The 27403-nt window shown below is 40.1% G+C and overlaps 1 protein-coding gene across 1 annotated transcript in view; it reads left to right on the top strand.

The window, feature by feature from the left end:
- The first annotated feature begins 6592 nt into the window (after positions 1-6592).
- DENND4A (DENN domain containing 4A) overlaps positions 6593-27403 on the top strand; it is a 92829-nt gene continuing 72018 nt past the window's right edge. The window contains exons 1-3 of the mRNA XM_075069064.1: positions 6593-6766; positions 24066-24395; positions 25275-25524. Coding sequence (XP_074925165.1) covers positions 24088-24395; positions 25275-25524 — 558 coding nt within the window. The 5' untranslated portion in view covers positions 6593-6766; positions 24066-24087. The remainder of the gene's footprint in view (positions 6767-24065; positions 24396-25274; positions 25525-27403) is intronic.

Raw genomic sequence — 27403 nt, 5'->3', positions numbered from 1 at the left:
CCTCCTGATATTTGCATGGAGAATGTTGCAAAGCTGGAGCAGCTTGCAAATAGTTCTAACATTAGTGGAGAATAATTTCCTGGCGCTCACTCTAAAGGTCTGAGGAAATAAACCCGCACTGTACAATGAAACAAGAGTGAGTTTCTATCAGACTCTTGTTTATAGAAAAGACAGAGAGAAATTTAGGTCACTTCTTTAGAGATGTTTTTCCTGTTGTTTGTGTTTCCCAGTTATTCTGCATGTCTGTGTCTGTGGCCTCCTTTACTGGCTGAAGTCCTGCATCAGCACTCCACAGAAAGCCTTGCCAAGGCAGTCTGCTCATGAGGGGACACGTCTGCTCATTTTACTCAAGTAAGCACAACCACTGAGTTCAATGACTGGAGGGCCAAACCCTGAAAAGATAAATGGTGGAGCAGGCCTTCTGTTCTCCAGTGAGGGCATGGTCCTCCTCTCCTGGCTTCGTGCAGAAATGGCTCCGACACCTCCACTTTATTACCACCGCTGTGTACCTTATTTGTGTTATAGCAACCACCACCCTTTTACAGTCCAATGCAACAAGGCTGTTTACAGTGACATATAATTATTATCCCCTTTTACCAGAGAGGAGAAATCCCTTCATGTAAAGATCTCTCCTGACTAGCTACTTGCTCCCTACTCTCCTGTGTTCATCCTTCCTGTGTTCCTTTTCTACTCATCTAGTTAATAGGTTAATTATCTCCTTAGGTCCCCCTAACTCAGGCTGATCTAGGCCCTCTTGGGATGCAAGGGGTCGGGGGGTGGGACTACACCTCTATCTCGACATAATGCTGTCCTTGGGAGCCAAAAAAATCTTACCGTGTTATAGGTGAAACTGTGTTATATTGAACTTGCTTTGATCCACCGGAGTGCAGAGCCCCGCCCCCCTGGAGCACTGCTTTACCGCGTTATATCCAAATTTGTGTTATATTGGGTGGCGTTATATCAAGGTAGGGGTGTAATTGAATGTACAGTGACCAGAGTGCTGGTTCAGCTGCTGGTTCTCATTATTCTAGCACACATCCCTATGCAGTAGGGCAGATGTCATCCTTGCTCATTTGGGGCAATATTCTGCACTGTTACCTTTATGCAAATTGCACTGCAATCAGGGGCAAGAGAGGTTTAAATGAAGGCAGAAATTTGTGCTTTTGTGAATCAACTGGTTCATGTCATAAATGGTCTTAACCATATGGACATGATCCAAAGCCCATTGAAATCAATGGGAGACTTTCCACTGACTTCAGTGGCTTTTGGACTGATCCTATGTTTGATTAATTTCTTCACATTTTTAGCTGCCGCAGCACTTTCCATATCTGGAAGAGTGTTTGAAATATTTTTTTATGCACAATAGTCTATATCCTCTTTTACAATTTATAGGCAGTGAGTGTCCTTGCAGTTTAAAAGCCTTTCAGAAACATTGCATTGAGAGTAACCAAGGGAAGGGTGATTGCACCAGTCTACTGCCACGTCATAACATTTAAATACTCTATTTTGTACCCCCTGCTAAAGTATAATCATTCCAACCAGGGAAAGTCAAAAGGGATCAATGCCAAATTTTCAAACAGGCTTATTTTTTAAAAATTCCTCATGAAATTGCTGCCCAATTTTCAGTATGAATATAGTTTGCCAAAACCTCCATTTCAGTGCATAACCCTCAAGATGTAGATACATTATTGTATTGCAAGTGGATTACTGGTGAGAATAAGGTAATTTATCATCTGAAATGCAGAGTCTTGTTTTGTCAGTTACAAGTTTTATAATTATCCATTAGCATTATCTTTACAGTTATTTTTTCCAAGGTTATGGATATGTCACATCTTTTAAAAAGATGTTCTGTCAGGGATTTTTTTGTTTGTTTGTTTCAACATATTGAAGTCTGATTCTGCTTTCACATCAATGTATATCAGGAATATATACACCAGAACAAATTAAGGTCCACAGGACTAAAACCAATGTGAGTGTCACCAGAATAAGGTCCCACAGTTCCAGGTTAAAAAAAATGAAGTAATCATGCCAGTGAAAAAACAATTTCTATAGGGAAGTAATAGAAGTAATAATAATGTGCCTTCTTAGCACCTTTTAAACCCATCACAAAGATTAAGGAGTTAAGCCTCACAACATTGGGATAAAGATTTTTAAAGCAGGGTACTGCAACTCATGAATTCTCAGTTTTATTCTTGGCTCTTCCACTGACCATCTGCCACTTAGCCTCTGTCTAGCTTCAGTTTACCCATGTGTAAAATAAAATCCATGCTCTGAAAAGGACTTTAAAACCACAAGTTAGAAATTTTGGTTTGCAGCATGGACAAGAAACGGTTCTGTGGCTGCTGGCTCATAGAAATTCCCTGGCTGTCCCGTTGAGAAGGCTAAATATGACTGATGAGGCTCCACCCAGTATTTCAGACTCTGAAATGCTGAGGCTGCGGAATCATAGAATCGTAGGACTGGAAGGGACCTCGAGAGGTCATCTAGTCTACTCCCCTGCACTCATGGCAGGACTAAGTATTACAGTCCCACTTTAGGCACTCACGTTCCCAGCCTACTTATAGTATGTGGCAATTGTTCCCAATTTACTTACTATGCACAGTAAGAACGTAATCCAAAACTCACTGGAATAAGTGGGAAAGTACCTAATGACTCAATTAACTTTGAATCAGATTTCATGTGGGGGCACGATCTGTCTAGAGGAAATTCCAGGAGTTTCCCCTAGAGTTCTCTAAAGTTCTGTTGAAGGGAAGGGCTTTGCACAACTGACTAACAAATCACTTCTGCGTAATGAGCCTGCAAGAGCAGTATACACAATAAATATGTCTCTGCCAGTATAGTAACTCTACTCACTGGTTCGGATTATCATTGTTATAAATAGAGTATTATACTCATTGTCTTCACACATGGCATTACACAAGGCTTTGTAGAGAAAGTAAATGACAAGCCAAACAGAAAAGTTTTTAAGGGTAGTTTTAAAGTAGGAGAAATGGCTTGATGGCTCAGAGGAAGGGAGAATATTCTGAGTACCTGGGACTGTATGAGTAAAAGACTAAATCGTTGTAGCAAAGAGTTTGGGGCAGACTTGTGGGTACCCTGACTGACCAAGAAGTGAGAGTGGCAGGTGGGTCAAAGTCAGAGAGCAGGTTGGAGTTGAGTGGGGTGATCAGTGTACACTGTATTTGTATGCTACCTAGCACAATAGAGTCCTGCTCTATGCAGTAAGGGCTCCGCGTGTATAAGAACATAAGAATGGCTATATTAGGTGAGACTAAAGGTCCATCTAGCCTGGTATCCTGTCTTGCACAGTGGCCAATGCCAGGTGCCCCAGAGGGAATGAAGAGGGCAGATAATCATCAAGTGATCCATCCCCTGTTGCCCATTTCCAGCTTCTAGAAAACAGAGGCTAGGGACACCATTGTATTCCATGACAACAAAATTAGCCATAGACTCTTCCCCTTGCTAAATAATTGTCTTCAGAATCTCAGCTTTCATTACAAATATAAATTTCTGCTCCTAGTGATGGAGTGGTGTGGAGATACCCTCAAAAAGGTGATCCAGATGTGAATCAATGCAGAGATGGGCTGCATGAATGCAGAAAGCCTGAAACAATAGCTCTGAGAGGTGTGAAATGCTCCATTAATCCCAATCAGGTGCTAACTGAAACCTGAAAATGACACTAAATTGAAAACTCAGCATGTACAGATAGCATAAAATATTCTGAATGTATTATCAAAATAAGTAACATAGGTAAGTGCATAGATTGCGTTATTCATGTTCATAATTAATTAAATAAAAACTTCTATTATTAAAATATATCTTAATCCACTACAGAATTTTGAAGAATTTTCACCAGAGCACTGCACAGTCTGAGGACGTTGCTGCAGAACGTTCATCCGGTTTTTCAGCAAACTACAAGAGGCTTTGGATATAGATGTCTTGTTTATCCCCTTGGCCCAGATCCTCAGAGGTATGTAGGCTCCTAAATTCCATTGACTCCATGCCTGGATTATTGTGTCTAGAAGAGGCCCTAAAAGGTCTTTGTGGTGAGGCTGTGCAGGTAGCTGATGTTTTGTATTCCTTGCTCAAAACAAGGATTTATTATAATTTTTAGAATTGAACAATCTCAGTGCCTATTCTTTTATACTTTTCATGTAAGCACCTGATGTGGGCTGTTAAGACTGCAAAAGGTTCTCTGGCTGCATGTTGACATGTATTGAAGATAGCTGACACCTGATTAGGTGCTGATTGGTTTCATATAGTAGGTGAGTTCAGAAGCCACAATAAACACTTCTGGGGCTAGAGATAAGCTTATTAGATCTCTTACAAGAAAGAAGCAGCTGTCTACAGGTGGGCTTAGAAATAGGAATCAAGGAAATGATCAATAAGTCATATTTTAAATTTTATCATGTATTTTTCTTAAAGTATAGTTGTAAGTTTGCTGACTTGGAAGGGGCTTGGTGAAGGAAACTGCTTGGACAATGAGGAATCCTATACAATATTTGTGTTGTTCAGAGGCTTAGAATAAGAATTAGGATTGGTTTTGAGTTGGAAAGAACATATGTAAAACTTGCCAGTTGTGTTGCTATCTATCTGAATCACTTGATCCTGAAAACCTGTTTCCCCCAGGGTAGAGACTTTTTGTTTTCCCTCCTTCCCCAGGCCTTGCTGCAATTGTGCTGTGAAAGCATTTGCAATTCCATTGGGGACTAAGGAGAACTACTACTAATTCTGTTGGGGTCCCTGATACCATGGTCAGGAATTGGGAAAGTTGTGTTGAAGTTGAGTGAGGTATGCTTCTATCAAGAAACTTTTTCTACCTTTGATCTTCAAGAACTATAAATAGAGGGAGGGCAATGGGAAAAGGATCTTGTCTTACTATAGCACTCATGACTACTATGTTAAACTTTCCTCAAACCCATTTGATTGTACAGCACTGTACAATTCTAGTTGTAACTGTACACAAAGTATCTTGCTGGGGTGAAATTTCAGGGTATAATTGTCCTGACTTCTCTCTTGTAAGTCAGCTGGGTCAAAGGGGAGGTTACTTGTCCCTGAACCATTAATATCTGGTCTGTGGGTACCAGAAGCCTCTGCTTTTATTGTTGATGTGTTCAACTGTAGGAAGGTCCTACTAATCTAAAGATGCAGATAGGGTAATGGCTAGGAAAGGGTGGATGCTTTTAAAGGTGAAGTAAGTCAAGGATGAATTTAAGATTGATTCTTATCACCTTCTCTTGTTCCCTGCCCTGTGTACTCTTAAACCCAGAAATGTGTAAAAACTAGCCAGTATTTCTACAGATCATAGACTAAGTGGGCACAGTCTCTTCAAGGAGCAGGGCAGTATACAGAGAAGTAGTAGGTAGCTGTAGACTAGACTCTACAACTAATGAGACTAGGGAACAGCACAGACCAGCCTTGTGTAACTACAAGGAGAGGGAAAACATGGACTGTTCTTGTACAAAGCATTTTGTCCCCACAGGGGGATGGGGATTGTGTCTCTAGAAGCTGGGTGTGAGCTGGTTTCAAACAGTTTGTAACAGGCAGGTCTGATTGGGAGGGGGAATTAAGGGGCGAGACAAGTGCGCATAGGCCTGAGCTCAGGGGACATCCATCCTAAAATCTGTAACCCTGTCAATAACATAAAAGAGGGTGGGGGGAGAGTGGACCCCAAACTTCTCTGGAGAGGCCTGGTAACAAGGACAGGACCTCTTACTGAATCAGGTAGGCCAATGATACTCAGACTGAGGCTGAGCTGCAAGTGGCTCTGTAAGGCAGTGATTCTCAAACTTTTGTACTGGTGACCACTTTCACATAGCAAACCTCTGAGTGCAAACCCCCTCCCCCCCTAAATTAAAAATGCTTTTTAATATATTTAATACCATTATAAATGCTGGAAGCAAAGCAGATTTGTGGTGGAGACTGACAGCTCGCAACCTCCCACATAACCTCATGACCCCCAGGGGTCCTGACTGCAGTTTGAGAACTCCTGCTTTAAGGTCTCCTGTAGTTCTTTGCAGCATATCATATTAAAACACCATGTGATTTAATTATTAGCCACTCAGGATGTTTTATTATATTACTAACAATTGTAGTTGATACAGTTGACTGGCCAAATATTATTGTAAGACTAATATACATGTATATAAAAACTAAATCGTTCCCCTGTCATGGTGTTTAAATCTGAATATAACTTAGACAACGTCCTCACCCCTCTAGCCATGACATTTAGTATGAGGTCACAGCACAGTGCCTCTTTTGGGTACTGTTGATCTTTAATTTGGTTCCTGAACCGCTGAGGTCTGAGTATCCCTGAGCTAGATGTGTCTGCATGTGGATGCGGGTGCCCCGGGGCTGCGGGAAGCGACAGGGGGCACAGCTTGCCCTGGCGTTAGGGGGGAGAGGGAAGCGGTTGGGGGGCGCTGCTTGCCCCCACTTGACCCCGGCTCTCGCCCCGTGCGGGGGAGGGGAGCCGAGAGCAGCCCCTACAGCGACATCCGGCGGGCCAAGCAGCCTGCCCCCCCGTCCAGCCAGGCAAGATGGCGGCGGCAGGAGGCGGTGCTGAGGGGAGGGGAGATCCCGCCTGAGACACCCACGCGGGCGGGCCGGCGGGGGAGGTGGCGGCGGCGGCTCGGGCTCCAGTTAGGATGAGATAAGGGCGCCGGGACTGGCTCGCGAAGCGCTCGCTCTCTCCATCGCGCAGGGCGGGAGGAGAAGGATCCGGACCCACCAGCCGCCCCCATGGGGAGCGCGGCCCCGGCCTGAGGTGAGCAGCGCCGGCGGGGGTAACGTGCGGAACTGTCACCACCGGGGGGGGTCGAGGGGTCTCCGCCACCGTGGAGCGCTAGCCTAGGGCCGGGGCAGCGGGGGCCGTGTCGGTGAGGCGGGCAGGAACCCCTCAGGGAGCCGGCATGGCGATGACGACGGGGGGCCACCCTGGAGCATGGGGGTGGGGGCGACATGACTCGGCTGCAGCCCTAGAGCCGGCGGCGCTAAGCGAATGTATCCTGCCCTCGATGGGGGGGGGCGATACCCTAGATCCCGCCGCCCCTGCGATCCGGGGGTTCCCGAGCGTGCGTGGGGCGGTGGTTGTCCGTTAGCTGCCGGGGATGTGGTGCACCCAGCAAGGCGTTCCTTCGCGAGTCCTGTCCGTCGGGCCGCGCCGGGCAAGATCGTGCGAACGCGGGGTGGGCGGCTCGGGCTGCTCCGCTCCGGGGAGCAGGGGGGTGTCTGGCTGCACGGCAGCGCTGTCTGATGGGGACAGACGTGTGACTTCCCTAAGGGACGTTAAAATGGCCCTGCTGTAATGCAGCTGTATAGACGGGAGGGCCTCGCCGTGTGCAGGGGCAGTGATCCCCTGCTGCCAGAGATCGCGTGTGCACGTTGCGTTTGGGAGCCTGCTGACCTGCCATGTTACACACGCAGGCAGGACCATGAGAGCTGGCTTGGGCAGCTGCGGAGGAGGAAACGGGTTGAGACTTCTGTTCACTGAATCTGTAAATTCCTATTCACTTTACTAGATAACTGATGGGGATTACAAACAGATCTATTATTCCCCCCCCTCCCCCTGTAATTTTTCCCTTGGCTACATACAGGTTACAGCAATTTTGCTGGATTATTGTAACGCCGCCAACATTATGGTAAAAAAAGTAGTCTCCAGAGCCCTGAGATTTTTGTGCTGTCATAATGTCAGAATTTACTACAGACTCAGTGGGCCACATGCTAATGTTTAGTGGATTGTTAATTATTTTGATGACTTTGAGCCACTGTTTATCTCAAATTCTATTTAAAGAATGCATTAGCACCCCAGTACAGGTCTGCTTACAATGGAAATTAAGAGATGTAGAGTGGGCAGTTAGATCTGATGGCTAATGTTTGAATTAAACTGACTAGAAGAGTAATGTTTTGGGCAGCTTTTTTACTCATTTCACAATTTCTTCTTGAACTGTTGCTCAGCCAATGTTTTCTGTCAAAAAAATAAAATGTACTGTACATAATCTTTCACTTTGAGAAAGATTAAATATTTCTGTGTTTAATCATTGCTATTAGGTACTCTGATTTAGGGAAATTATTTGTATCAGTCTAGCCAACAGAGGAGTCAAGGAGTACATGGATGAACTTTGGTTTGTGTTGGATGTACAAGCCTAGCCTTGCAAGAATCTTTTAACCTATATATGTTCAGAATCATGCTGCTTAAAATGTATCAACTAGTAAGGATCTTGAGTATAGTCTTACTGTAAAATAAATGTGAAAACTGAACTGTTTCCTTGACAGCTTAATACCGCTAAACACATTCAGGTTTCATTGGGTGGTTCATGATTCCTGGCATTGACTTCCTATTTATTTATAGGAAATAGAGCCATATAGCTTTTGTTTTCATTTCTTGCAATGAATCGCATAGTCTGCAAAGAGATACAAAGACCAAAAAAGGATAATCTGACCTACAACCTTTGCATGCTTTCTGATTATTAGATTTTTACTATGCACATCTTTTAATCAGAATTGATTTTTAAATAATGTAGTCTGAAATTTAAGGGCCCACTGATGTGAGGAGTGTCTCGCAAAGGTGCTGAGGAGCTTCACTCCCTTTGGAGCAAGTTTTATAGAAGAGTTTGGTCAGGTCAGGACAGTATGCACTTACTAGAAACTAGTGTGAACAAGGTTTTCGGCTTACTGTAGGACCAGAACTCTTTGTGGTTTTCTTGTTCAGTATTCATTCAAAGGTAACAGTTATCTATCGATATATACTTCTGTATTAAGAAGATTCATATGCTGGAGTTCTTGGGTTATTTTTGTAGTGTCAGCCACACTTTAACATTCTTGCAGACTACTTGCTCTTCAATTTGTGATTATATAAACGTCTCTGGGGCAATTTCTGTCTGTGTGGAGGTAATAAATATACATTCTATATCTGAACAGACTTAGCTTTTGACACTTTTATCTTTGTCACAGTTGACAGAGCCTTTTCTGCACTAGGGCTCCCACTGGTGTAGCTGATCTACTGATAGCATTGGGAGACAATTTTTCTGTTCTAAAATAATTGCTAGGCAGAAATCACACGAGTCTTGTGGTGGATATATTAAAAGTACACTAGGGAAAGTTCTACATGCTGCCACCCCACATCACTTTTCCACTGGGAATTGTGGCCACCACCATTTTGACACGAGCTGCCACAATTAAATACGTTAAACGATTTATTTACTGTAGAATGAATGTGTGCTACAGGGTGAGATGAATAGTTTTTGACTGATTCATCTGTATGCACATTTTCTAGTCTGAATGTTGTTGTTTAGTTAATTTGAGTAATTGTAATTGGATTAATAGGTTTCTAAAATTTGAAATCTGAAGTTATGACAAATATTATACTTAAAATGTAGAAAATCTCTCCTCTTCCATTCCCTTTACATATATTTGTTGAGATTTGGAACTTCTTTTGCAAGTCAGAACAGGTTGTAGTACTCATAAAACTGTAGCTACAGAAGCCAGTGTAATCATGGAGAAAGTTAAATTGCTATGTTTTAGAAAGCAGAAAGATTCTGAAAGGACTTCTGTTAACTAGTGAAACTAATACTTACTGAAAACCTTCTGTTTTGTTAGATGCCCATTTATTCACTCTGCTGTGAACATATTTATAAGCACAGTGGCAGCATGCTTTTGAAAAGTTGGGGGTTAAAACAAGTTGCACAACTTAGTCAGGTCTAATAAAGAAAAAAATGATGTAATATGTGTTCAGAAACAATGGCTTAGCTCCCAGTAGCAAAATAGCAGTTTCCTAATATCTTCCTGTTTGATATAGGAGGGAATTTAAGTAGACCAAAGTCTTAGAGGGAAGCATGCCATTGCTCATACAGATCTAATAAACATGCTCTCTTCTGGTCATATCTACACTTCCACTTTCAGCACTAAAACTTTAGTCATTCAGGGGTGTGAACCCCCTCCTTTCCAAAAAGTGCCAGTTTAAACGGGGTGTTCTTGTTTTTTTTTATTGCCAGTGATAGTGTGTCTACACTGCCTACCTCACAGCTCTGCTAAAATTAACCCAGCAGTAAAGGTAAGGCATGAAATTAGATTAATTTATATGCAAATAAAAAAAAACTCAGAGGGAAACCCCCTTTTTGCTGAAACAAGCTTATACAAGTAAGCAGAAGATGACTGTTGGGTCAGATTCTGATCTTGGTCATGCTTCTATAACTTCAGAATGAGCTCATTCCCTTCAGTGAGATTATTCTGAAAATACATTTGTGTGACTGGGCCAGATTCTGAGCTGTCAATTTACAAAAGTAGGTAGCTTTGGCTGTATAATTGCATAAACTTAGTGCAAAAACCCAACTCTCTTCAAATGCTGCAAGTGCAAAAGTAATTAGATCCCTACTACAGTCATGCTAACCAAACCTATATGTAGAAACAAAGTGTTCTGCTAAATTAATGTGCAATCTTGTAATCAGACTGCATGCTGAGCTCTTACTCAGGCGGGGAAGGAAGCCTCTACAGAGAGACTATTTCCTTGTGATGTTTTTCCACCAGTTTCCTACCATTATCACTATTAAAGAACACACTCAGAATATCACTATTCTTGGCCAAACATTGAGAATGGTGAAAGGTACTTAGTTAAATTTTAGGCAGTGTGTTCACATTAATTAAGTGTTTGGAGGGTGAGTTTCTGACTACAGCATTGGCCTTGGACATTGTATATCTTTTTCTTGCTGTACATGTTTACTTCTGACTAGAAGGTGTTGGGTGAATTTAAGTTCTGGGCAATGTACATTTAAAAATACAGAAGATAAAAAATGTGCAACTTTTTGTACGTAACTGAGCTACTAAACTGAAAGTAAGAGATGGGCCAGTACTATTCAACATATTCATAAATGATCTGGAAAAAGGGCTAAACAGTGAGGTGGCAAAATTTGTAGATGATACAAAACTGCTCAAGATAGTTCTAAGTCCAAAGCAGATTGCGACGAGTTCCAAAGGGATCTTGCAAAACTGGGTGACTGGGCAACAAAATGGCAGATGAAATTAAGTGTTGATAAATGCAAAGTGATGCGCATTGGAAAACATAATCCCAACTATACATATAAAATGATGGGGTCTAAATTATTCATTACTCCAAAAGAAAGAGATTGTGGCATCATTGTGGATAGTTCTCTGAAAACATCCAATCAGTGTGCTGTGGCCGTCAAAAAAGGTAACAGAATGTTGGGCATCGTTAAGAAAGGGATAGATAATAAAGAGAAAATATCATATTCCCTCTATATAAATCCATGATATGCCCACATCTTGAATACTGAGTGCAGATGTGGTTGCCTCATCTCAAAAAAGATATATTGGAATTGGAAAAGGTTAAGTAAAGGGCAACAAAAATGATTACGAGTATGGAACAGCTTTTGTGTGAGGAGAGATTGATTAAGACTGGGACTTTTCAGCTTGGAAAAGAGATGACTAAAGGGGGGTTTGATAGGTCTGTAAAATCATAGTGGGTGTGGAGAAGGTAAAAAATAAGGAAATGTTATTTACTCCTCATAACACAAGAACTGGGGGTCACCAAATGAAATTAATAGGCAGCAGGTTTTAAACAAACAAAAGTAAGTATTTCTTCAACACAACACAGTCAACCTGTGGAACTCCTTGCCAGAGGATGTCGTGAAGGCCAAGACTATAACAGGGTTCAAAAAAGAACTAGATAAATTCATGGAGGATAGGTTCATCAATGGCTGTTAGCCAGGATGGGGCAGGGCTGGTGTCCCTAGTCTCCGTTTTACCAGAAACTGGGAATGGGTGACGAGATGGATCACTTGATGATTACCTGTACTGTTACTCCCTCTGAAGCACCTGGCGTTGGCCACTGTGTGAAGACGGGATATTGGGCTAAATGGACTTTTTGTCTGACCCAGTGTGGCTGTTCTTATGTTATGTATAGGACACAGCAGCATGTCTTTCTGGTTTTGGTTGTTGTGATCATATTACCCTGGCTTCTCTACACTGCGGGCTCCTGCTGTTTTCACAGCTTTCAATGGGAAGGTCGAGGGGTTTGAACCGTCCAATATATCAAAGCTCCAGGAGGCTGTTTGCACTCTGGCACCACACATTTCCAAAGGCTGCTGCCATTGCATCTAAGGTCTGTAGATGATAACGCTTTCGGTTAATTATTCCCTAAAATGTGGTTTCTCTCATCTTACTGGACACTTACATCACCGCCCTTTCCATTTTTAATGGAGATGCGGGGCATAATGGGGTCTGAGAATCTGGCCATAGCATGTATGCTTATTATGATTGCACATGCAGTTGTGGAAGCAGCACAAATGAGCAGTTACACATATAGTTGGGTATTTGCATATGCAGTTACCAAAACTGCCTGTAGTTACATTTAGTGTGCATACATTCATTCTGAAAAATAGGACCTGTCACTTAAAATGCATCTTGATTACCATTGGCCCCTATGCAGTACTCCATCCTCCATTTTATAATTATGGCACGTTTGTTTATCTTTTAAATATCCAGCTGTTTAAATTGCATTTTAACTGTTCAGTACCCCACATGTCTCAGAATGAGGAACTTGATGCACATAATTGAGCTCTTATTGGCCCTCTGCTACTGGATGCAAAGGTGACCTGGATCAAGTGCATCTCAGTTCAGAATATTGTGACTGCTTTGCATGCTTCTCCTTCCCTCAATCCTGCAAAGGAGGCTTTTGTAGATTACCCTGGGGTCAGTGCCCTACCAACCAGGATGGAGTGGGCATGACCTTCCACTAGTTGCGTGTTGGTGTTAGTCATGAAAATTCCTTTGGGGTGTTGGGGGCAGTGCACTGAACCTTGTTTCCCACAGATGAAGTGGTGGTCTGGAAGCTTTGTGTAGTCACTGTTCTTTGCAAGTGTCCTGAAAACTTCATGTCTGGATGGCAGAACTCATTACTCATTCCTTAGGCAGGGCAGACCTTACTCCTTAATGGAAGGATTGAGTTGAAACGCACAAGAGTTTCTTCCTACAGTTTTCTGCTCTCACTGGCCTTGTCTGTGTTAGACTTTGGTTTCCTCAGTTCTTCCACCTGTGCAGCTCCACCAGTGGCAGCAATGATAGAACTGCTAGTATAGATAAGATGCTGGTCAGTGCCATCTTTTTAGCCACAGTGTTGTCTAGACCAATTCTGGTCAAGTACACAGTGGCTAAAATGCTGATGACCAGTTGACACTGGATCTTCTGCTGTTACCACTGAAGGAACTGTACCCTTGGTAGCAATAGTAAGATGAGCAGGCAAAATCTAGAGTAAATATAGCCAGTGGCCTTCATTCATAGGGAGAGGTTGGCCCTCTGTATTATTTATTGTAGTGACTGAGTAAAATTGTTGCTTATTTCATCCAGTGTAGAAATAGGAAAGTGAAATAGTTGCCTTCTCTAGTAGTAAGAAGTCGCAAAGTTGTTGAAGTAATTTCTGTAGTGAATATTTGGAGAATATATTTAAAATCATAATTTGTTTACCTAGCACTGACAGGCATTGCATTTAAACTACAGCTACTTATTTGGAAGAGGCTGTTCCTAACAAGGACATGGTTATGCACATCTTTGAGATGAAGTCAACTGGAAATGAATTGCTAATTGAGGGAATATAGTAAAAAATGTAATTATATGGTTTGAGGGGTCTGTTTATTATATTTTTTTTTGTAAAGCACTGAACTGTTTTCTTAGGAATGAACACTTAATTTGGAGAAATGGTAATGACAAAAACTGGCCTGAGGTCAGATGATAGACAACATGGAAAATTACTAGTAAGTAGAAGTCTAAATGGATTAGGGCAAGTAGTTTACATTTCAAATACTTATTCATGTGTATGCATTTTTTGTTTTTTAAGTACAGTGAAATCTGTCATTAACTCTGCAAGTGACCCCCCCCCCCCCCCCCCCCCCCCCAATAAAATCAGTTTCCTGGCTCAGACAGATCTATCACTAGAAATGTCCCAAAAGCTTAGGGATACTTTAGAGTGATATTCTCAATCTTGGATCCATGGAGCATTTCTGTTTGTCCACAGAAAGAAACGTTTTGAGAACTAAGCAGTGGAGGATGAAAGCCTCTGAATATGTCTCTTATGAAGTGGTCTTCAGAGTGGCAATGCTGTAGAATTACTGCCTTAAGGTATTTACATATAACAGAGGGTTGCCTGTAGGAGGTGGCCTTTCATGCATGTTTCATTGTAAAATAAAAGTTAACTCTTATTCAGTGAATGTGTCTAGTCAACTCAATCTCTAAATGTATCAGAGGAGATCATTGAGAGGATAGTGAAATAAATAGTCTAGAATAGAAATATGCAGACCAGAAGAAGAGCTCTGTGAGGCTTGGAACCTTGTCCCTCTCACCAACTGAAGTTGCTCCAATAAAAGAGATTACCTCACCCACCTTGTCTCTCTAGATTTGAAATAGTTAGACTGTTCCACATCTGAAGAACAACTAATCCCATCTGTTATAATAATAATGGCAAATGGGCAGGAAGCATCTAATTAGAGTAGGAAAAGTACTAAACTAGGTCTGGGGGATAGAGAATATGTAGTGCTAACAGGATGGAGGGATGAGATGAATCTGCTGGAGTATCAAGATCTTAAAAGAGAAATGACATTGTAAAGTAAACCTCAAAAGAATATTAACCCAAGCCCAAAACAATATATTAAAATAAACGCAAAGGAACACTTCAGAGAGGAAGAGAGAAAATTCCTGAATAGGATGAAAGAGTATTTGGGCTATCAGAAGATAGTGAAAGAAGTGAAATCAAATTACGGTTATGTCTACACAGCAGAAGTTGTGCATGGGCTAGCCTACTCAAATGAGCTTGAATCCACCAAGCATGGATAACAACAGCAGTGAAGACAGCACAGTGTGTGAGAGCATTGCTAGAAAACAGAATAGGTAGCCAGATGGGAGAAGCTGATGCTGCTTCTTTCACATTGCTATTCTGGTTCCTGGATAACATTGGTCCCTGGATAACACTGGCTAATAAGTCTGAAGCGCCACTTCTTCTGTGAGGAGAGTCTCTGATACTCTTTTTTCCCAAAAAGAACGAGGAGTACTTGTGGCTCCTTAAAGACTAACAAATTTATTTGAGCATAAGCTTTTGTGGGCTAAAACCCATTTCATCGGATGCCTGCAGTGGAAAATACAGTAGGAAGATATATATGCGCAGAGGACATGAAAAAATGGGTGTTGCCACACTAACTATAATGAGTAATCAATTATCAGCAGAAGAAAAAAACCTTTTGTAGTGATAATCAAGATGGCCCATTTCCAACAGTTGACAAGAAGGTGTGAGTGACAGTAGGGGAGAGAGGAAAAAAACATTAACATGGGGAAATAGGTTTTTCTTTGTGTAATGACTAATCCACTCTCACAATTTTATGGCTGCTGCTAAGGGATTACCAGTATGGGGCCTCTAGTACTCTACCTTTCACTCAGTAGGTATGGCTACATTAGAAATTTCAGCGCTTTGAAGTGTGAGGCCAGGTCTACACGACGCGCGAAAATCGATTTTTAGATACGCAATTTCAGCTACGAGAATAGTGTAGCTGAAATCGATTATCTAAAATCGATCTACTCACCCGTCTTCACCGCGCGGGATCGATGTGCGCGGCTCGCCATGTCGATTCCGGAACTCCGTTGGTTTTGGTGGAGTTCCGGAATCGATGTAAGCGTGCTCAGGGATCGATATATCGCGTCTAGATGAGACGCGATATATCGATCCCCGAGCAATCGATTGTAACGCACCGATATGGCGCGTCGTATAGACATGGCCTCAGTGTAGTCAGAACCGCAGCGCTGGGAGAGAGCTCTCCCAGCGCTGCTTGTAAACCACATCCCTTACGGGTGCAGCGCTTCCGCCCTGATTACACTGACACTTTACAGCGCTGCATCTTGCAGCGCTCACGGGGGTGTCTTTTCATACCGCTGAGCGCGAAAGTTGCAGCGCTGTAAAGTGCCAATGTAGCCAAGCCCAGTGTCTTTTTTTTGCGGCAGGAGAGTTGGGATCCTTTTCTTTGAATAACGAGTTCCTCATAGTCTGACCAAGCTGCAGTGCATAGTGGCATGATTCATGACAATGTTACTTCCCACAAATAGTTCTGAATGGCCACAGTGAAACTGACCAGTTCTTGTGAATTTTACTCTCCTGCTGCTTGGCAAAGCTAGGAGCAGCAGTAAAGGCCCTGAAGTATTCTGTTTACATGCCTAGGAAGAAAATATTGCATTTGGTTCCTGTTTGGAGGGCTCTAGAGCTACTAGAAGCTTGCAAACAAATTTCCAAAAGCAGCCACTGCTTTTTTTTTGTGTTTCTCAATTTTTGGGTATCCAAATTGAAGATTTTTTTCTTTTTTAAGACTGCAGTATTTAGTGAATATGCCTGAGAACTTTGGTCTTAAAATTGTTTGTGTGGCTTGTTTGGTTTTTTGCTAAATGAAACTGTAAATTATGCAGAAACTGATGTAGTCTTCCGTGTTTTCCAGAGAAAGTTTCTTACTTGCTAATGGAGATTTTTATTCCCTGTTCTTTGGTAGGGCATCACTCTATAGCTAGGGAAACAAAGAAAACCTCTTCTACTTCAGACATATTTAGCAGAGACAAATACCACTTGGACCCTAACAGGAAAATTAAGTTAATAACAAGCTGTTGAATATTCTCAAAGGAAAATGCAGGCAGGAAGGAGAATCAGGACAGGAAGATTAAAAGATGATCTTGCAAGATCAGTGGAATCATTTCAAGTATTAAATATGTCTGTTACTGAAGATAGATTACTCGGTGAACATTTGTCTTAATTTTTTATTTGATAATGTGTATAAACTGGTTTGAGGGCAGCATGCTGTCTAGATACCCACTGATGTCACTGTTTTGTTTGTGATTTTTCTTTTCAATTTATTTGAATGGAAGCTGCAAACAGTTCTAAAAAACAACAGAAACCCACATCTTGCCTTTACTGGAAGTGTAATGGTGAAACTAGTATGTGTGCAGTAATTGTAATCCCAGTGATATTTCACTGTATGATAGGTATTGCAGTAGTGTTTTGTCATTTGCCATTCTTTACTGGTAGCTTCTGAAAATACATGATTTTTTTAAAATACTTTTTCCAGGTTAGTTGTTAAGTTTCTGGTCATTAAGGCTGAAAAAGTTTGTGTATGATGCTGTCCTATACCTCTAAGCATCTGTTCATAACCTCAGAATGCTTCACACCATACACTTGGTAGATGGGTTTCTGTATTCAGCACTAAAATAAGATACATAAATTTAATGAGTCTTAAAATGTGTTAATCTTTTCAAGAATCTTCCTTTTGCATAATTGCCACCAGGTCTGTAATAATATTGCTGTTTTTTGTTTGAGAAATAGTGTTTGCTTTTTAACTATAAAATAAAATTAATGTCTTTATATATTAATCTAAATATAGATTAAAAAGTAAAGCAGGGTATTTAGCACTAGAGAATATCACCTTTTGTTGTTCTCACCTGTCACTGGTAGTGTTTCCTTACCTTAAAAAGAAGCTATATTCGTATACTCTTAGGCATATGTGTAGAACCTCTGATAGGGCTCTATTCTTTGTTTAAAAAGGAAAATATCCCAAATCTCTATAATTAAGGTCTGTTTTCAAGCTTTAGAGGCTACGTGAATGGAGTGGGAACCCACAGTTACCTCCAGAGAGCTCTGTTACAGGTTACATATGGCTTTCTTCATAAGAGCTTTGTCTCAACGTGCTCATATCCACAAGTATTGTGCAGTGTGGTGTGCTATACCTTTTTTTTTCTCCTCTCCGTGGGAGCTACTTGCAGAATGGTATCATATGTATATAGTTATGAAGTACTTTGGAGTCATTTGGCATGAAAGTTGCTACGGAAATGTTCATTACTCTGTTAGCTATATTGTTACAGTTGTTCAGATTAGTCTGTGTGTGTACCTTGATACTTGCACAATGACTATTTACTCTGCATTACCTGAGTATTACCCTTTTCTCTCCCCTTTTTGAGGACTGAAGTGTACAATTCATGTAATTTCATCACATCAAAAACTGCATTTGAATCTTTCTCAACAAATATGTAAATATAAGAATCTGTATGAATAATCAACCACTGAACTAAATTTTTACCTATTTTTTGTTGTATCATATATTTAGTAGCTGCAAGGCTTTGTATCAAGAAAAATAAAGATCTCAAGGGGAGCTGTAGTATCACTTAAACTTATTTTTTTTTAATTTTCCAAAAGTTGAAATTAAATGACAGAAGAAGCATATAATTATAGAATATCAGGGTTGGAAGGGACCTCAGGAGGTCATCTAGTCCAACCCCCTGGTCAAAGCAGGACAAATCCCCAAATCAATAAAAAATCATCAAGACTTGTGCTGACCTGGGGAAATAAATTCAGGCTATACTAGGCATACAGTGTATGTGGGGGGGAGGGTTAAGATAATCCTTGACATGGAAAAGATTTATATAGAAAATGTGTATTATAAACGGGTACTTGTTTGCCTCTGCCTTTTTGAATCTGCCTGGGATTAAATGTATGCTACTAGTTTGGTTAGGGGGTTCTTAGATTTTGAGCAGAGTATCAATAAAATAGAAAGATGTTTAGCTTCACAGATGTGTTAAGATGTAATTTATAATGAACCTAGTGCATATAAATTACGCAATTAATTTTAATCACTTATTTATATGTAACCTCTCACTGGCAGCACATCTCCTTGGAGCTGATAGTTTTTTGAATATAACATAGTGCTGAAATGGCTCTACAGAAGGATCTTAAGTGAAATAAATGTGATGCTTAGATGTTAAAGAGGATATCCACAACACATTACCATCTGTACATGCATATTCTGTGTATGTGTATGGTTTCTTATTTGTAGTTTTAACAATCGTAGTGTGTATGTTGTTTGATATAATAAAGCAACATTTCAATACTTTCACTATAAATGAGCAATACAAATTGCTATTGAAGGTGACAGAAGAAGGCCGTAAAATAATGTAAATGTAAAATTTGTGGAACTCAGAAATCTAGCTCTCTAGCAAGCATTACATTTCAGTTAAAAGTCTAGTTTTTGCTAGTTTTATTCAGTCTCCTGAAGTACATTTTCAGCATTCCTTTCTGCTCACCCCAAAAATGGTTATATAGTGTGGGGTCACTATCCTTCCCAACTTTGTAAAAACAAAATATGAATGAAAAATATCCCTAACACTTAAAAAGATCCACAGTTTTCAGTTTAGCTATTGGGTTCAGTGATAGCAGCTAAAGTCTCGAAGGTCTCATTTGTGCAGAGAAAGATCCCACCCAATTTCAGGGGTACCCCCACAGCCTTAATTTTCCAAAAGTTGCAGATAAATTACAGAAGTTTCGATGAGGTGTAGGTGGGGGAGGGGGGAGATGAGTCTTGGCATGGAAAACTGTTGAGAGGAACCAGGCAGACTCCAGCTGACATGGGCAGAAGAAGCCAAAGCAGATACTGTTGAGCTAGAGGCAGAGGGGATAAAATGGGGCTCTGCCAGGGCCACCCCTCTGGACCCAGAACTTTGCAGCAGAGACTTTCTGAGTTTGCAGGCACTAGGACCCAGGTGGTGGCCTCCCAGAAATGTGGCTTTGTGAGGAACAGCTGTGGTGAGGAGCCAGGCAGAGACTCCAGCCAGTAGGAACAGCAGCAGGCAGAGAACACCTTTTGGTCTTAGATGTGGAGAACTTCCTTCAGTTTTGACTGGGCTTTCTCTGCCCTATGCTGATTGGCTGTCTGCTCCAACAGTTCGACTCCTCTCCCCTCAGAGTCTCTTCACCTCACCTTCATTCCAACCTCCCCCTTCATCCTCTTCTCTCCTGCCTTGTCCTTCTCTCTCCCTTCCTTTCAATGTCCTCCTTCTCCCTTCACTTTTCTTTCCATTTAGCTGATCTCCTCTTATCTAACCTCACTTCCCCCCAAAAATTGTTGCACTAACATGCCATTTTGCATCACACATTCTTTACTCTACTTGTGTTATAGCCCTCCCCCTCCCGCGTGTCTCTTATCTAGTTAGATTGTAAGCTCTTCAGGGCATGGGTCTCTTACTTGGTACAGCGTCTAACAGAATGGGGACCCATTCTTGGTTGGCCTTTAGGCACTACCAATAAGAAAGATGATTAATAAAATATTCTCTTGGAACAACCTGCATCCCAAGTGACAATGACCATAGGTGTGATCTTCACAGCATCCTCTTATGAGGCCCAACTTCCCTGACTTGAATCCTTGGTTTGACTCCTGCAAGTACCAACAGCACTCTAGGTGGATGCTCTGGTTGAGAATTTCAGTGGCTGTAGAATGCTCAGAGAGCTGCTCTAGGCAAGAACCCCTGCATGCTAAATGGCAATATAAATACAGAGTCAAGCATAGATAGGAGAACATCGATAAATACATGTCTGCTTGTTAAATGTACATTTAAAAAAAAAAAAACAAAAAACCCTTTATATAGGACAGGCTCAGATCCTCAGATCAGTGCTCTGACCACGCTTACCACCACATTTTCATAAAATCCTTGGGAAATGCTACTTAACTTCTGTTTTGCATTGATAATAGCTTCAGTGACACTTCCATCCTATCCAAATGAAAGACTTTTCACAAACTTATATACTACTTTCAACTAAAAATTGATGATCATAGTAGAAAGTGTCCTCCATTTTTCTGCTTAACTGATTATTCAACACAATAGCTATGCTAACTTTATACTACATTTAAGAGTTGATTGATCTTAAAGAATAACGTTTATTTCAGTATTTTTTTATTGGATCTAAAAAAATGCTTTATAATGTACATTGCAGAAAAAACAGTCATTTGTATTGTGTAATGAGCATTTGTGAATGTGTGTGGCCTGGATAGCAGCAGCAGCTTCCCCTTCTCTCCTCATGTGCTTTTGCCAGTTTGACAGCTGCCTGTTCTCCCATCTTCACACAGCTATCCTGCAGGTTTCCTTTGTGGATAGCCACACTCCTGCACAGTGTAGCAGCCTTGCATCTAGGGAAGCAGCCTGCCAGAATTCTATGCATACTGGAATATAAATTCAGGGAAATGTTCTTTGCTATGTAACCTAAGTCTAATGTGTTGCCTATAAGGTGCGATGTAGCTTCATTCTAGTCTATCCAGCAACATCAATTTACTAGGATATGCTGATGAGATTTTATTAGCTTATTAATAGCCTTGTGTAGCATACATATCATTTAGTACCTTAAATCTCAAAATGCATTACAAATGATTATAATATTACACACACACACACAAACCCCCCCTATGTTAAAAGGCTGTTAAGTTTGCAAAGTCAAGCACTTGAAAGGTAGAAAATGCCAGAATTAAGTCCTATGCAACCTTAAATATGACCCCTTTGTGCGTATGCATTAATTATATGATCACATTACTTACATTAATTCATGTTCACATACTATTTTTTCCACCCACAGGACCCTTGCCTCGTTCAGTGTAACCCTTTTATTCTTTGTTCTTCAAGAAATCCTTTCTATTATTTACCTGGTGACTGTGTTTGACCACTATTACTTTGTGATCTCCATTATGAAGCATGCATTTTCCTCTTGATACATTGCTCAGTCCACTCTAAAAAATGATTTGATGTTTTTAGGCAACTGCATAAGCTCTTCTGTATGTTTTTAAGCTGATGAAAACATATTTGTGCACTGGATCTTAAAAATGTTGCAATCATTCATTCATTGGTTCAGAGTGGCTGCTACTTGGTAAAAGAAAGTTTTCATCTCCGGTTAACATTTAATATACAGTAGGTAAGTTTTATAGAGGATGATAGTATCACAATATATACAGTACTTTATTTGAATTTGCATACCTGCAAAATATTAGTGTTTGGAAATTAAATGAGGTTAGAGACACTGTGTTAAATCGCCTTATCTCTCTAAGTACTGTAGCTAGCCTGTACTGGTTTTATTGAGGGCATCAGATACAGCACATATTACACTATTGTTGAAATTGTAACTCCTCAGATGAATTCCTTCAGCATCAGGTTCTGACTGAGCTTATAGAGTCATTACTTTCATATATATCTTGTTAGCAATACCTTCTCTCTTATTCTCCTGATTCTATTATTTATACTGGAAACCTGATTTATTTTATTAAATTAGTCCTGAAGGTTGAACTAAAAAAAAAAAATTATTCTCTGATATAGGTCAATACTTGTCTAGGTACTTTAAGGATTAGTTAGATGTAACTATTGCATTTTACTACGAAGTGCCATATCTCAAGATTCTTTATTGAAGTTATGGGCATTAGTTTCTTAGTAACCATACGTGACTTTAAACTCTTTTACATCATTTACTCAGTATGCAGAAAAAATTGCAAGTTACAGCCAACTTTGTTTCACAAAGTTTAAAGTTTGTTTAAACTATGGAAATTACGACCAAAAGATTAGAGAGAGAAAGTGGGTGAAGTGGTATCTTTTGAGCTTCTGCAGAGCTCTTCCAATATGGTTACAACAACATTGCATACAACCAAAATATTCTCAGTTTACATGCAACTTTATAAATAGATCAAGTCATTTACTCCACCTGAACACGGAAAAGATGATGGGAGAGGGAAAAAAGAATTTGAATTTCTCTTCTGGTCAAGTGGATGGTGGGGGTGGTTTTCCTGTTATGATTCTTTTTCTCTAGTCATCTGAAGTAATCTGAGTAATTTCAGAACATGCCTCCCCTCACAGCCCCAGAACAAAGTGACAGAAGTCTAGTTCTTGAAACAAGCTTCGGCAAGGTTTCAGCATGCATTGGGTGACTTCTAGTGTGACTATGATAAATGTTTTTTAGACAGTTTCCCAAAGGTTTATGATGATAGTCCATAATGACCCATCAGCAGTATTAATATCTTTGTTTTGCAGATAGCGACAATGAGACACACAGAGGTTAGATGACTTGCCCAAGGTCATATAGGAGTCTATGGCTTAAAGCTGGGAATAGAACCTAAATCTCCAGACATCTAGTCCCCGGACTTAATTTCCAGGTTATCCTTTCACCTTGCAGGGATCACTTCATTCTGCACTAAAATTCACCCGCCCTAGGGTAGAAAATGACAGCTAATTAAACACTGCAAAATAATACTATGCAAAACAAATTAGGACTGGATATGAAGATTTCCTTATTCAATTGCTATAACGAGGAGTTTAGGTAGGTAGACTAATTTCCCAAACTGGGATCTGGCCAGAACAACAGGATTAGCATCCCCCACTGTTATGAAAAATTTCATGTTATCTTGATTTAATTCTTCTGTCCTGACCATTTGATTGTTGAAGGGGCTAGATGTTTAGGTTCTTGGTTTTGCACGTCATCCGAAAACTCACCTCTCCAGCTGCACAGTAAACTTAGTTGTATTCTGGATACTCAGTGTGAATACAGACCCAAGGGAGCTGCATCGTTTACTGAATTGGTACCAGTTATTAGCACACCAAAATATTCCTTCCAGGGTCTGGCCTTAATCCTGGTTATGTTGTAAGATCTGATGGGCAAGGTGATAGACTTCAAATATATAACCTACTGTGTTTAGACGATGAAGGACGTTTCCTGCCCGTGTATATATGTTTAAAACTTAAATTATTTGACATAGGTTATACACAAATAAATCCACTTTTGTGCTACATATTGAAATATGTGAGCACAGACATTTGGCTCCTCAGCAGGATTTAACTAACGAGCTATTCCCCAAACTGTGCACGTTCTTGCTTTCACTAATGATACTGATACACTAGTATATAAGTAACAAAAGGAGGCCATATGAGTTCTCCTTTTCTTAGAGAGAGAGAAATCTGTGTCAAATAGTATGAGCTAAAAATCAATACAGACGAAATGTTAGAATTCTTAAGTGTTGCAAACTGGTAATTAGAAATGAAAAATGTTACAGCAGTTAATTTTAGGTGTCTGTCTCTTTTTAGTATACTCCATATTATGGCTTGTAGTTCATATTATGATGCAAACTTTTTGATTTTTTTTAAATATATAGCTATAGTGATGGTATTTATTGCTTAATGTCCTTTTCTTACATATTTGAGAATTGTCTATTTCCAAAAACATGCCTATATTTATTACTTACTAGATACAACTTTCTGTGATGGAAGATGGAAGACAAAGGCGTTCGTGTTGCTGACTACTTTGTTGTAGCAGGATTGACAGATATTTCAAAACCACTAGAAGAAGAAATCCACTTCAATGATGCTTGCCATAAAATAGCTAAACCAAAAGAACCCATCACTGATGTGACAGTAATTATTAAATCTCTGGGGGAGGAAGTGCCTCAGGGATATAAATGCATAGATGTTACTCCATCAGGACTATCAGCAGATCTCAATAATGGGAGTCTTGTGGGTCCACAGATATTCCTTTGCTACAGGAGAGGAAGGGACAAGCCTCCACTTACTGATCTGGGGTGAGTAATTTTTTTTATTAGTGCTATAGATTCTAGTAATTTTAAGTGGTACTAATGATTAACAAACAAATAGTACAAGTTTTACAAAAATATATGCAGTACTAAGAACTTGCTGTATTTACACATGTAGGACCTGATCCAAAGCCATCAAAGGAAGGGGTCCTGTTGACTTCAGTTGGGTTTAGATCAGGCCTATATTGTAGAAAAACATCATACGTAGTAAATGTTGGCTCCTAGGCCTTGTCTGTGTGGCGAGTTAGTGTGCAGTAAGCTGAGGTGTGAAGCTACAGTGCACCAGCTTGCTCTGTACTAACACGCTGCGTGACCCTGCTACAGTTCATTAAAAGTCTGGTGCTGGGTGTCAAAAAGCCGTTAGTTAATGACAGCAATAATCCTCTTCACATGAATGAGGAACAAACTAAGTGATGTGCCCAGGATCATATAATAAAGCAGTAATAGAGTTGAGAATAGAACCAAAGAAGGCCTGACATCGTGTGCAAGACACTGGACGATGGTTCTCTCCCATATGTCATGAATAGTGTTCTATTGAATTATGAGCACAGATACAACAGTGAGAGGTCTAGCTACAGCTTAGGAGGCTTTTAGTGGTTGAAAACTGCACGTGAATACACATTAAAGGGTAATTATACACAAAGAAAATGGGAATCTAGCATCAGAATGGAAGTTTCCTGTTAGAACATGTTTTTATATATATTGTGAACTGAAGCAGCTTTTCTTTTCAGTGAAAATCTATTCTGATCAGAGGCATGGCAGGATTTGTTCTTAAACATATAGTCTTAAATTAGAGTTCTGGATCAGTCTTCACTGTGTTTAAACAATTACTTTTGCCCTTTTTTTTTTTTTTTTTTTTTAATACAGGGTTTTATATGATGGGAAAGAGAGATTAATACAGGGCTGTGAAATCATTCAGACCACTCCATCTGGTCGTCCTGCAAACATTAGTGGCAGTGCCTCATCACAAAGAGTATACATCACTTACCGAAGAGCCTCTGAAAATATGACCCAAAACACCTTGGCTGTCACAGATATATGTATAATTATACCGAGTAAGGGAGAGAGCCCTCCACATACATTCTGCAAGGTTGACAAGAATCTTAATAACAGTATGGTAAGATTACATGTCTGGATTTGTTCAGTTAACATTTAATGCTTTAATGTTTATAGAGGATTTATACCAAGAATCCTTGGGAGATGCTGGTGAATAATTGAACTGATTTACCTCTAGCAAGTAATTAAAAGGTATTTTTGAAAGGGGGTAACATTTCCTTTGTCCCTATGTGGGAATGTCTTAAAAATGCTGGATTATATATGTTGATTTCAGTAGGCTTTAGGTCAGGACTGTACAACTGTACAGCCATGTAATATATGGAGATATACCTATCTCATAGAGCTGGAAGGGATCCTGAAAGGTTATTGAGTCCAGCTTCCTGCCTTCACTAGCAGGACCAAGTACTGATTTTGCCCCAGGGCCATAGTTGGCCCCCTCAAGGATTGAATTCACAACCCTGGGTTTAGCAGGCCAATGCTCAAACCACTAAGCTATTGCCCCCTCCCCCCTGTACAGACATAGTGAGATTTTCAACATAGTTACCTTCAATATAGAATGGGATTTCTAACTCTGAGAACTGTCTTTTAACCATATTACAAAACTATGCCATAGACTACATAAGGGATGAGTAGATAGTGGAGGTAGCTTCTCTAGCAGTTTCATTAGCACAAAGCTCAGAAGAAAATCTTGTTCAATGTTAGACTACTGCTAGCAATAACCAAGTTGGAAAATTATTAGCTGTTTTGATCCCTATTTCGGTAGAGGCTCTGTTTAATTACCTAAATAAGACAGGCTTCATTAATCAATTCAAGAACTAAACTGAGTCTTTGTCTGCCAGTTTACAAATATTTAAGAAAAAAAATTAGTCACTAGCTGAATTTAAAAAAAAAAGGAGATTATATTATATTCATCGTTCTGGTCATGGATGCCAACCACATTTCTCTGTAGGTACTAACTGATGTCTAAGTCTGGCATAAAGTTGATGAGCACAAAATATTATAATTATATTTCTATTGTTACTGCAGCTTGGCAAAATTAAAAAGGCAAAAATAAATTTTTGCTTTAGTTGTTCAGTAAATCTTCTGTTCCTGAGATGAGTGGAAAATTTGATAGTGTCTGCATAAAAGAATGCCAAAGTTTGTGTCTGTGTGGATAATGCGAGTGGTGAATATGGAACACTTGTGAAGGGATGAAAGCATCCTGCTTCTATATCTATTAGTTCTGTTACGCAACTAAACAGCTGCATACTTTTTTTAAACTTACAGACTGAATACTATTTGGTATATGTTACTATTAAGTTCTTATTATTTTTTGTTAGTTTATTGTCCAGAAAGGTACTCAGATACCATAGTGATATGCATGGTGTAAAGATAGCTATTAGTATATTTATTTATAATTATTTTGATTTGGGCGGGATCTTGTATGTGGTGTATGTTCTGGATAGTAGTAAAGAGAAAAACAATTTAATGGACTTTACTAAAAAGAAAAATAGGTCATTCTGAGCCTACCAACTTTGACAGTGACTCTTTTGAATAAAGGATGAGCTCATTTATTGCTTAATGTTGCAGAGGTGTATATTCTCTCTGAGCAGTGTTTTGATCCTTTTTGGGGCAGCTGCTTCAAAGAATAACACTCTCTTTTAATCCAGAAACTGAGTAACACTGCCGTTATGATAGTTGATAACTTAACTATTTGAAGCTTAAATTAATAATTGTCAGCAGACTGTTAACCTTCTGAGTCTATGTTGTTATGCTGCTTATTCTACTTTTCATGTTGTGGCTTGTAGTCAGGCAATTTTCCTTCTTTTTTTTTTTCCAGATGTGAGAACTTTCTAATGGCTTGTCTACACAGCGCCTGGCATCTGATTTGTAGATTGTTGCTGTAGTGTGTTGCTCTCTAACTGCCCTGTGTAGACCTTGCGGTGCCTTCTAAAAGATAC

Source organism: Chelonoidis abingdonii, chromosome 9 (genome assembly GCF_003597395.2).
Source record: "Chelonoidis abingdonii isolate Lonesome George chromosome 9, CheloAbing_2.0, whole genome shotgun sequence".
Classification (NCBI taxonomy): Eukaryota; Metazoa; Chordata; order Testudines; family Testudinidae; genus Chelonoidis; species Chelonoidis abingdonii.
Note: the sequence above shows the minus strand (reverse complement) of the source record. Positions and strands in the feature narration are given on the sequence as shown.